This window comes from Leptosomus discolor, chromosome 7 (assembly GCF_034619465.1).
Source record: "Leptosomus discolor isolate bLepDis1 chromosome 7, bLepDis1.hap2, whole genome shotgun sequence".
Classification (NCBI taxonomy): Eukaryota; Metazoa; Chordata; class Aves; order Leptosomiformes; family Leptosomidae; genus Leptosomus; species Leptosomus discolor.
Window position 1 is genome coordinate 13,446,232 of NC_141397.1, and position 12,611 is coordinate 13,458,842.

The window sequence follows — 12,611 nt, forward strand, 5'->3', positions numbered from 1 at the left end:
TAACATTCTAGTATTCTATCATTTTACAAGGCACAAATAATCTCAAACTGCAGCTTTCGAACGTGTAAGGATATGGCAGCTCCACGTAATTACACGACAATTACCTCTTCAATTCAGTCACTGACACAGACCTTGTAAAATCTAAGACCAGCAAAATACATGTCACCTCATCTTTGGGATACGGTACTTAACTCCATTTACAATTACAGACTAAGCAGCAAATAACTACCATTTCTTAACTCCATACAATCACAAGCTTCGCCATGCAATTATGAAGTTGTTGCATGGTATAATGTATACCTATGTTAAAAGTAAATAACACAATTTTTTTTTTTTGCTGCTGTAATAGACTGACTTTCTAGCATTTCTTCCTCAAGCTAGCTCTGCGTAGGTCCTGCAAGAGGAGGCATCCACTCACCACTGGTTTCTTTTTGTGAATTCCAACAGAGTTTAAAGGGATCAGACAGCACAACATCTACTTTATCTACTTGAAAAAAACCTGTTATTAGATGTACTACGTACTTGATGGGAAAGAAATACACTTTTCCATAGAAAAGCAAGTTCTAGAGTTCATTACAGACTTTCTGTTGGTTAATGCTGCTGCATCATTATGTTTTTCTTGACTAGAAATGTGGAAATTGTATAAGAATATATGTAAACAGAGTCTATAGAATATAATAGTAATGAGACATAAAGTGCTTTTAATTATGAACATTTCATTTCACTTTGCACCCTTCCCTGGTAAGTTATCATACTCAAGCTAGTTTCAGTTCAACTGGCTCTGGTCTACACTATGAAATACTATAATTTCCCTTGCACCTACTGTTTTAACCATGGTAGTCTCAGCAAAAAAAATAATTCATGCCAGGGGGAGCCAAAACAGACAGATATAAGACGGGAAAGAGGTGAACTGGGAACTCTCAAGAGGAAAAAAAAGTAGGCAAAGGGAAATAAGGCTTTGTTGTATAGGTCCCTGTTCTCAAGTAATTTGTTACACATTCTCCTGCAAGACAGCACTGAGGAACATCTACACAAACCTCTGCCTTGAACACACCTCAGGCTACTGCCAGATGAAAATGAAGAAACTAAGATTCCTCAACTGAGAACAAGCTTACCGCCAGGATGATGCTTTTAATCTTTCTGATATACATTCCCTACTTCTCTATCACAGTCTCTGAAGAAACAGTACTCTTTCCTACTCAGAAAACCCAGTTGAGCATATTTTGTAAAAGGACAATATTAGATCTAGTTTGGTTTTGCTGCTTCAGGTCTGACGCCAAGCATCTACACATTTCCTAATCCATTATGGTACCTAGCACATACTATTCTATGTTTTCGGAAAGCAACAGTTCTATAGTAACAAAGCTCCTAAGTAATATAATGGTATAACTAAGAATAACTGTATATAAGAACTGGGTTTTACTGGGTCTTAAGGCAGTTATTAAAAGGTGTCTAATCTTTTCGAAAGTTGCACATTTGTGTGGGGTGGTTTTTTTTTTTTTTTTTAATTTAGGCTTTTGGCAGTTGAAATGGGTTACCTTTGTCTATTTTCTGTCCTTCTAATCAAAAGAACTATCCAGCTCGTGGAATCACAGGAATTTGAACCAAGTTGTAATGACCGACCTCCCAAACTCTCCCAACCTGTTTCTTTAGATGTCCAGTGGGCTGACAATAGCAAAGTCGGAATCTTTGCTGTTATTACTACTGTTGTCATCAGGGCTGGAGCTCAGGTTGCTGGAGGAGGCTGAAATGGAGCCCATCAGCGGGTCAGAGAACATCAAAGAAGAACGAGACGGAGCTTCTGGCTTCACCGCTGCCTCCTTGTGTGCCTGAAGGGACTGTGCTGGCTCTGGGGCAGCACTTCTACTTCCTTCCTCTTCTTTGGAAACCATAATATAGTCATCAGCACTCTTGCTCTCACTAGTGCTTGAATCAGCCGTAGTCTGTGAGACAATAGCACCAAAAGAACTTAAAGTTAGTACCAGTTTTACCACTTAATGAGGTTTATGATGCATGTCAGTGATATGGGAATGGGATAAAGGAATAATCATTATCCAAAAGTAGGAATGCTCAAATCAAGAAGTAAAAAATAAAGTGGGTATTAACTTCGGATGAAATAATTTGTTAATTACAAAAGAATAAAACCTATCACTCTCAAAACATGTTATCTGGTATAGCAGTCTTACATGCTTCATTATCATAGTGCATCCATGTAGCGATCACAGCAGCTAGGCATCCAACACGCACATCACAGTTGTGAAGATTTGCAGTAATTACATTCTCACTGCTGTTAGTTTTCTGTAGTATTGTGGATTTTTTTGCCAGTTTACATGTACAACAGCATTTTTGAGCTTGTCAGAAGAATGGTTTGATACAAAATTTCCTAGTAAACCCCTGACCTGTGGAATCTGAGTCATATATAGATCTGGTTTAGTGTGCACCAGGGCTCCCATACTTAGTGTCGTTGAGTATTTCCTAACTCTAACAGAAAATGAGGGTCTGGGAATCCCTCTTTTATCTGGTTCGACCTTAGGAAATGTGTGTCCCTGAGCGCTCGGGCAGTGTATCAAGACTACACATCAGTGTACCAGAAAACTCTACAAACTTGCAACCTTGTATTCCAACTAGCCATGTTCAGGAGAAATCCAGCTTTTCAAAAGACAGAGCTATAAATAATTAGAAGGGAAGACCACCATATATAGCTGAGTAGGATTTCTCACTTGTTGACAACTGTCAGCCTGTTCGCTTGGTTGCAACTCAAATGGACAACACTGTTTTCTTCTGCAAGAGAGGCATTCAACTCTTACCTAGCACTATGTTCCTCTACGAAGAATATGACTGCTTTCTTAGTTGTTGTCACGCAAATTTTTTCAGAGCAATAATGCAAGCTGCCAAGCAGCCTTTGGGGACAAGCATCCTGAAGTGGTGTGATATTGAAACCAATACATTTGATTACACTAATATGAGACTGAGAAAAAGAAGTAGAGGGGCAGCTGGGGAAATGTGTATGTCAACATGTGTGTCAACTACAAGCCCTTGAGCTGTGACTCTTTCACCAAACAAAAAATTGTAAATTCACTTTGGGTTAAAAGAGAAATTGTAGATATTAGAGAAAAAAAGAAAGCAGTTGCAAAAAAGAACAGGAATAATCTGAATGAGATAAAATTAGACTCTCAGCACAGTATATAACATTGGAGTACAGAGGCCATCACAAGTATCAGCAAGCCACAACTTGGAGTTATGGTATCCATGGCCTCCAGCAAAACTTATTTTGTCAAATTTATTATTACAGCTGAAAACAAATTTCCATTGCTTTGCTTACAGGTTATAGATTAGAATGTTCTGGAAAGGGAACTGCAGAGTAGCTCAGGGAGCAAAACCCACCAGTGATTAAGAATGACTGTAATAAGAAACGAGGGAACTAGAAGTCTTTGGTTGTTATCTATATAGTCATTACAAATTGTTAAAAGTCACAAACAAGATAAACATCAACTGAACATGAAAATATATTCAAATACAGAATTGTGACTTATTCCCTCCCAAAATTTATATGACCAAGGATTCAAATATCCCCCTTCATGTACATTTTTAAGACATCCTGTTTTTATAATTTATAATTTTCATTCGTTATCTACATAGTGCCTAGGTATAATAATATTATATTCTTATCTAGGTATAATAATATATATATTTTGTTTCGTAATTAATCCATTTTATTACTTTATAATTTGAACTGAATTATCTTAAATCCAGAGTATTGGTTACAATTTTAAAGGTCCCAATATAAGATAGTTGTCAAACTGATAGACGTGTACATCTATTATTTTTTGATAGTAATTAATTTTCCCCACATGACTTAATAAAATTCATACCAAACTGAGCAGTTTGCTTTTAGAAATACCAACAATTATCCTGCACTGAGCGCTATCAAAATTGATCTCAAACTTCCTGATCTGTGCAGAACCAGGGTAGTTCAAGTGTCAACAACTTCAAGCAGTTTCCCGAAGTTAAAAACAAACAGATCTATCCTACAAGGAGAGATACTTCACTACTTAAGCACTTCTGAGCTGAGACATTATTTGTTATTAATTAGCCTTTTGCTTTCATCTGGTCTGTTCAAAATGCTGTCTTCATGAGCTGTCAGTCAATTGCCTGCCATCTCCAGGGGGCTGAGGACACAGGCAGCACACAACAGTGTCTCTGCTCCACCAACACAGAATCATAGAATAATTTGGGTCGGAAGGGACCTTTAAAGCTCATCTAGTCCAACCCCCCTGCAGGGAGCAGGGACATCTTTAGCTGGATCAGGTTGCTCAGAGCCCCACCCAGCCTGGCCTTGAATGTTTCCAGGGATGGGGCTTCTACCACCTCTCTGGGCAGCCTGTTGCAGTGCTTCATCACCCTCATTGTAAAACATTTCTTCCTTCTATCTTGCCTAAATCTGCCCTCTTTTAGTTTAAAACCATTACCCCTTGTCCTATTGCAACAGGCCCTGCTAAAAACGTCTGTCCCCATCTTTCTTATAAGCACCCTCTAAGTATTGAAAGGCCACTATAAGGTGTCCCCAGAGCCTTCTCTTCTCCAGGCTGAACAACCCCAAATCTCTCAGCCTTTCCTCACAGGGGAGGTGCTCCAGCCCTCTGATCATTTTCATGGTGCTCCCCGCGACCCACTCCAACAGGTCCATGTCTTTCCTGTGCTGAGGACTCCAGAGCTGGACGCAGCACTGCAGGTGGGGTCTCACCGGAGCGGAGCAGAGGGGCAGAATCCCCTCCCTCGACCTGCTGGCCACGCTGCTTTTCATGCAGCCCAGGACATGGCTGGCCTTCTGGGCTGTAAGCAAACATTGCTGGCTCATGTTCGGTTTTTTATCCACCAGTACCCCCAAGTCGTTCTCGGCAGGGCTGCTCTCAATCCCTTCAGCGCCCAGCCTGTATGATACTGGGGATTGCCCTGACCCAAGTTCAGGAGGCCTTGTACTTGGCCTTGTTGAACCTCATGAGGTTCACATATCAGTGGTTCCCTGATTTTGTAGGCACTCAGTGAAGCCACAAGACAGGGCCAGGTGAAGCTTTTTTGGGAGCTCCAAATTCATATTCAAAGTTTCAGCACTTTGTTCCCATCCTGTCCACAGAAACATTCCTTTAAACAACCACTGCTGCATAATGCACCTGGCTTGTTTCCACAGTTCTATTTAAAAGCCCTCAGGGAACACAGTACAGTCTCATTTTGCAAAATTATGCACTTTATTATTCCAAGCTATTAAGATCATGCTATTTCAGTCCTTGCAACTCTCACATCTGAGATGGCTCCACCTTGCGTAGGGTGACACAGATGTTACCTAGTGACACACTAGCCTAGCAAGATCAGCATTTTCCTTGCTGGCACCCCCAAGGATGCTAACCGAGTGTCTGTCTTCCTTTTGGCAGTGAGCCCCAGCAAGGGTCCTCTGTCACAAGCACTTTGCACTGGTGTTGCAATTCCCTAAATTCTGCTTCCAAAAGTGTGCCCTTGTGCAGTAAAAAAAAAAAAAAAAAAAAAAAAAAAAAGCATCCTGCCCTTTAATAAAGGGAAAGGAAAGAATACTCAGGCCAATTTCTTGTCGTTAGTGTTGTGCTTTGCAACACTACGTTTCATTCTACCCACATGTTTTGGTTCAGTTAGAGAGACCTATAGCTCACTGAAGTATCAGAGAAGCAGCATAGCATAGATATTGACTCCAAAATGCTATAAAAGGGCCTGCCATAAATGTTTGCCTATCCCTGGCATACATTGGTATTTTGGTACTGATATTTGCAGAGGTAAAATACCTCCTCCCTTCTTCTGCCTGTTTCTGTTTCAGGAAACTCATGCTGACGTGAACCATGTTTTCTCCCATCTGCTGCCACTACTGAATAAATGAAAAATGACAGAATTATACTTCCAGTAGCTTTGAAAGTTAACAACCTTACGCCCATTGCCATATGGCTTCTCCAAACATTTTTTCCTGATGAATATCAGCTACTAGGACCAGGCTTATTTCAATTGCCTTCATACTGTGAACGAGTTAAAACTAACTCTAAGGATACAATTCAAGAAAGCTTAGAAGAACAGCAGCTCATTTTGCCTCCTTCTTTGAACAGACATAAAGGCAAGATAATGTGTTAATTATCATTCATTATTTAGCAACAGAAGCCTTCTGTTTGTCAACTGCATGCTGCTACCAAAGCCAAACATTCAAAAAAATTCTCTGTTTCTTTGAGCCTTTATCTTATTTTTTTTTGCATTTTTAATTTTGCAGCTTTCCTTTCTGAAGAGGGGCTGTATCCTTATCCTCACCTTCCAGAAAGGGATTTTGAGGCAAAAAAAGGAAAAGCATTTTTAAAAATAAGTAAAGAGGGTAAATAATTTATAGTTATGTAACAACCAAGCACAAATGACCAGATTTTAATCTCAATCACACAATAGCTACACCTGTAACTCTTCCAGCCGTCCTAGAAAATATCCCTATAATTCCACCAGGGAAAAGTCTCTACAATAGAAGTCACAAACAGAATTGCATGCATTATCAAAGTTTAAGAAAACATAAACACAGTAAAAGTTATTGAGCAAGAAATGCATTAAATGGTCTAGAAGCGGTTGGAATTTTTAATCTCCCTGCAGCTCTCAGCAAGTATTCCTGGCTTGACCTAGGGCATCAGTGTAGCCCATTTTCGTAGAATACCGGGTTGAAAGGGACCTCAAGGATCATCTGGTCCAACCTTTCTTGGCAAAAGCACAGTCTAGACAAGATGGCCCAGCACTCTGTCCATCTGAATCTTAAGAGTGTCCAATGTTGGGGAAACTTCTTCAGCAGTGCTAAAAGCCTGAGCCATGGCCCAGTTTGGGCCAACAACTGACTCCATCAATTAACAGTCAAATGTCACAGCCCACTAAATTCAGCAGGGTTCCCCCTCCCCCCCCCCCCCCCCCCCCCCCCCCCTAATAGAAGGGGTCCAAAGCTCTCCTCTTTTTGTTTAATTTTAGACATAGCCCTTAAAGACGGCGGGCTTGGAAACAGCACAGACCATCAGGATACTAACAGTCCTCCAGTCTTCCCACCCTAATCTTTTCTCTTTCTTTCTGCCAAAGGGGCTGTTGGTCATTTTCATAATTGGAACTTCCAGATGATAAGAGGAGAGGAGGCTAATCTGTATGAATTTACTGCATCTCCAAATGTAAACCATGCAGTGCTGAAGCCTCATTAACACTCTGCAGGAGCTAAGCTTGTACAACCTCTACTCATGTTGCTCATAGTTGGCTTACTAGCACCCTCTGGAATCGTGGGATCCTGGAGCTGGATGTATATACCCTGTTTACACACTGGGATAAGACCAGATCTCATTACACATTGCCCCAGAAGTTTTCATTGGAAAGAAACCTACACAGACAAGGCTTCACTCGTGTCACTCAATGCTCAAGGTGCAAAGCCCAAGTGTCTCTGCTCAGTGACAAACAGTTCAGACCAGCATCTGAATAAAGGCTCCTCCAGCATGAGTACAGTCTGTGCCTACTCATACAGCATTTTGTCATTTTACACGGCATGGCATTCTACCTTCCAGTTTCAAGTAAAAATCATCAAAAGAGTACTATTTGCCATTTTGTCAAGAAATCAAAAGCTGCTTTGTATAAACTACTAGGAGACAAAGGGCAAAAATAGGAGGTCATTATGAACACTCCAATATGCTACATCAGTTTAATCTATACCTTTATTAGGGCAGAAAGTAGTGATTGTAATGACAACGGTTAAACAAGCAATGAAAGCTTTTGAGTAAAGCTTTGCTCCTTTGACCTGCCATTACTAAGTAAAAAAAAAAAAAAAATAAATTAGTATTTCTTCTAATACTGAAATACAATTAAAATATAATTTTTAACACGGAGTGTTTTAACTCAGGGGGATTGTGTGTAGTAAGTCAATAAAAGCCTGTGTCGCTATTTCAAAATAACAAATATTTCCTGTAGTTCTAAAGTCAGCTTCTCAGAAGTAAACTGATTGCAGTCTCAGAAGTAAACTGATTGCAGTCTCAGAAGTGATAGTGCTGCCATTGATTTATAAGTGTGAGTATCAGTACTGGGGTGGCAGACTTAACAGAATTTCAATTTAGAAATGTGCATATACAAAAGTACTTGTTTTTAAGAGCACATTTGAGTCAGACTGAGTCTTAGACAGAGAGAGATCCTTTAACATGAAAGGAAAATACCTCTGTGTATGAACTTGGCCTGTGACTGTATGCTTTGCATGTGAAAACACTGTTTACTGATTCAAGGAGAAAGTCAATACAATGGAGTAGAAGGTAAAAGCAACCTCCTCGCTATTTCCTTTTTGGCACTGGCCATGAATACACTGCAATGCAGACAATCAGCTCTTACATAATGGGATTTTGGAGGACAAGGACAACGAGAATAATCATATGGGAACTTTTGATATGGGAACATTTACCTCCAGTTTTTACGTACTTTTGGTAGAAAATTAATCTGTGATTCAACAATCTGAATGAACGCCCCTCCCAAATACTGTGTAACACTTAGACTTAAATATCTGTGTGTGAAACATAAGGTTACAATAAAAATAATTGATGGCAGTAGGACACTAGCTAAAGGGACTCTTTAACCATGGCTCCATATGTACTAGGAATGCTGGTGGTGTGTTCCCTTGAAATGTCTGGACATGCTGAAGGAAGTCTCCAAAAAATATAAGACTAATTCCCTCAATGGCCTGTTTGAGATGTTTTTATCTTACCTCTTGTCCTGAGATGAACTGTTGCTTTGTCATAACAGGTCCTTTTAGGACATCACCTGTCCCCTTGTTCTGACTGTTAGAACAATAATGATCATCAGCTATAGTGATTTGCTCGTTTTCTTCAGCTTCCAGCTGGCTCTGGTTGAAACGCAACGAACCTTTCAGGATATCCTTGATCTGTTGTTAAATGGCAGGGGAAAGGACACAAGTAAGAAATTTGGAGGAACTGTAAATTTTCTAAAGCTCTGTGCAGCATACTTTCATATTCTATTTCCTCAAAATATTTGTTTTGGAGAGATAGGAAGCAAGTCAATATTCATATCTATATTGGTTAAAGATACAAATATCAGTGAAATGTGATTGCATCAGAGTCTGGAAAACAACTATCCAAGAAATCTAAAGAGAATGAAACTGTTAAGCTTATCCCCTGCCTCGTTATACATCTAACATATGTCACGTTGTTCCTCATAAAATGTATTTTGAGGGAGCAGAGGGCAGTATAATCAGAGCTACAGATGCTCAGCAGCACTCTCATTTTATGTACATAGTATTTTTTCTTTTAATTCAATGACATTCAAGTGTCTTCACATTTAAATAATGGGGACACAGGCATGATTACTGCCTAGCATGTACATTTTGCATTAAGAAGAATGACGGTGTTGCACTGCCTCAGTTCTGGTTGATGCATTAGTATTAGTAAAACAGCTACAAAACAAATCATCCGTATACAAAAAGAATACAAAAAGGAGGAAAAAAAAAAAAAAAAGGATTAATAGCACTGAAGGGTACAAGAAGGTTAAGCTAAGCGATAGTCATACCTGCTTCAAACCAGCCAAGGAAACCAGAATTTCATCTTCTTTTTCCAATCGTTCTTCTAATATGACTTCCTGAATATTTCCTGCAACATCAAAAGAAAAACAGTAAAGAGAGAAAATTCCCTAAATAATTTCTAACATGTTGCCAACTTACGCTCTCAAAACAAAATCCTGTGACCCGCAAACATGATTTTGCATACAGACCTAGAGGCTGACACCCTTATTAGCTGTGGAGGGGGGGCCAGCCCAAGCCTGGCACTGCTGCCAGGAGGCCTCCAGCAATGCTGTGCTGCTGCAGGACTTCTACTGCCCCAGTGTACCAATGGACTTGGGCTACTGCTGGCCCCTAGAAGAAAACATCGGCCTCTGTGCCTAACTGAGTTATGTACATCTTTGAACCTGCAAACGCTTTGGAAAGCACTCAAGAACACTTACTTACAGGAACCTGCTGCAGCTCACAGAACGGGTTAGGGTAAGAGTGTGGCCACAGTTCATGAATCAGCATGGAACACAGCAACGGTAAGCAACAGTGAGCTCTTCAGCGGCGGGTCTGCTGGGGCTGAGTGCTGGATGGGGGCAGACAGGGGCATCCTCGGAGGCAGAGAAACCTGAGGAAGAGCTGAGGGATCTAGCAGCTCTCATGAGTGCAGCTGATGCAGCCTGGGCATTGCAGGAGCAACCGTGGGAGATTTAAATGGCCCTGGGGAGCCCCAGTGACTAGGGCATGGCACAGCAGCCCTGCCCTTTCGACCAGGGAGTCATGGTATCCACCTGGCAGAAGGCCACGGCCTCTCTAATCTCTGCACCACCGTGACTGATGCAGCTGCCCAGACAGAGCCCCGTCAGGAACATGCTGCCACTCAGGTGTCTGGCCGCAGGGTCTGCCCTGCTCTCCCAGCGGTGTGAAGGGCAGCAGCAGCGAGCACCCCCGTGGGAGGTGTGCCCAGGGAGAGGAACTCCTCCACTCAGTGACAGAGCTCTGAGAGGAGGTGAGCAGGTTGATGAGTATCAGGGAGTGCGAGAAAGAGAATACTGGAACCAAACCCTACCTTCCCCGAGACAGGCCCAACAGGCAGACAAAGACACATGATACAGAAGATTCCCTATCATCTGTCTGCCTGCCTGACACAGCGGCTCAAGGGATAGGGGGCAATGGCAGCAAGTCCCTGCCCAGCACAGCAGACCCATCTCAGTGACTACCTCACCCTCCCTTGCATAATAGGTACAAGGCTCTGCAAGTGGAGGTAAGTAATCATGAGGAAGACAACAGGTCACCTAGCTTGGAGGTGTCACCAAGCTTAAATCAGCCGATAGCATGTGTCAAAACTGCTTTGTTAAAGAAAAAGAGAGACAGGTCATTGTCACGAGAGACTCCCTTCTGAAGGGAACAGAAGGCCCTATACACAGGCCAGACCCACTCCTGAGGGAAGTCTGCTGCCTCCCTGGGGCCAGGGTTAAAGACATGAAGAGGAGGCTTCCCACCCTGGTGCGGCCCTCAGATTACTATCCATTGTTGATTTTTTAGGTAGGAAGCGATGACATTGCAACAAAAAGTCTGAAGGCAATCAAGAACAACACTTTGCTGATCATGAACATCTGTATCCCAGGTGCTTCACAATCAGAGCTTTGTACCATTGATCCACACCTGCCTTGCATTTGTTTGTTTTTAATAACATCTTACATGTTCAGGGCCCAAACCAGTGAAAAGTCCAAACGGTTGTCACAGATTATGCTGACAAGGATTAATATGATGACACTGCCAACTTTGACACAACGTAAAGTTTCAAGTTAAAGCATTGAGCAATTTGGCAAGTTTTGTGTTTATAGAATAAATACCAAAAGAATGAGATGTGGGAGACTGGACAAGAAGAAAGATTAGAAGCAGAGAGGTGGATTTAAAACCCACATATAAACACAGAAGTTTGAAATTGATTTGGGACCAGAAATCAATCATGAGTGTACGTGAAGAATGGAAAGGGTAAAGAGGAGAATAGATCCAAGCCTGAACGCTAAACGAACCACTAAAGAAACAACCTGAAAAGTAGAAGGAATAAAAGAGGCTAGAGCCATGAAAGGCAGTAGATAACAGAAGTCCATGAAAGACTGTGTGATCGAGGTCAACAGTGGAGATAGGATAACTCAGCTTTGCATAAGCAGCCTATCTGAACAAGGAGATCTATGTTTGCATTATTTAGCATTCATTATTTACCGCATTACAGTGGCAGTGTCCTGCTGCAATGAAGTCAAACATAGTACAATTGAACAATTTCTAGTATAAATTTCACATCATTAAGACACTGCATTTTGAAGGCTAGAAATAATATAAGACTACATCTTTCCCAAATACACAGCACCATGAACTGAGAGCAAACAAGATTAACTCACATTTTACTTATTTTTTTAAACTTTACATCTAAATTTTCTTTCAATTTGGTAAATAAAAAGATATTAACATTTACTTATAAAATAATACTTTAGATCCTGATTTCCACTGTTTAACAAACAATGCATGATTTCCTACTTTTAAAAGGTTCAGAACTTGAGAAACATCAGAAGTCCAGAGTCTTCATAGGCAAGAAAGTAATGCCTAATCACTGAATTATGAATTCAAAGCCTGAATCATGGAACTCAACTGTCTATTCCATTTCTCAGCATTAGAAAGAAAAACATTTCTATAGCATTTGATCCCCACTGTCTACATTTAGCCTGCACCCAGGGCTAAACTGTAACAGTCACTCGTATCACCTCCCAGGAGGAAGGAATTAGAAAAAAGGAGAGCAGACCCATGGGTAGAAGTGAAACAGATTTAACAAAAACACCACCAATACCAACAGAGATATACAGAGTTATCCTTAGTCAAATTAATATCCAGTCATCACAGTTGACAGGAGAGCAGTCCTCAGGAGAAGCCAGAAGAGGAACAGGAAGAACCTCAGCTAGATCCCCACAGAAACCCTCTCTCCTGAGCAAACCTTGCCCCTCTATAACGGCCATGACATGATGGTGTGGGCTACCCCTGTAGCTCACTCAGGTCAGCT

The 12,611-nt window shown here is 41.1% G+C and overlaps 1 protein-coding gene across 4 annotated transcripts in view; it reads right to left on the minus strand.

The window, feature by feature from the left end:
* Window positions 1-1,649: 1,649 nt before the first annotated feature.
* The window catches only part of TBC1D5 (TBC1 domain family member 5), a 192,942-nt gene continuing 181,980 nt past the window's right edge, over window positions 1,650-12,611 (minus strand). For 3 of the 4 annotated variants that reach the window (XM_086467910.1, XM_086467909.1, XM_086467908.1), the window contains 3 exons: window positions 9,577-9,656; window positions 8,759-8,935; window positions 1,650-1,943 (listed from right to left, as the gene is read on the minus strand). In XM_086467910.1, the coding sequence (XP_086324036.1) occupies window positions 1,650-1,943; window positions 8,759-8,935; window positions 9,577-9,656 (551 nt within the window). Of the gene's footprint in view, window positions 1,969-8,505; window positions 8,523-8,758; window positions 8,936-9,576; window positions 9,657-12,611 lie in introns of all 4 variants that reach the window. The other variant, XM_086467911.1, reaches the window with a different exon arrangement.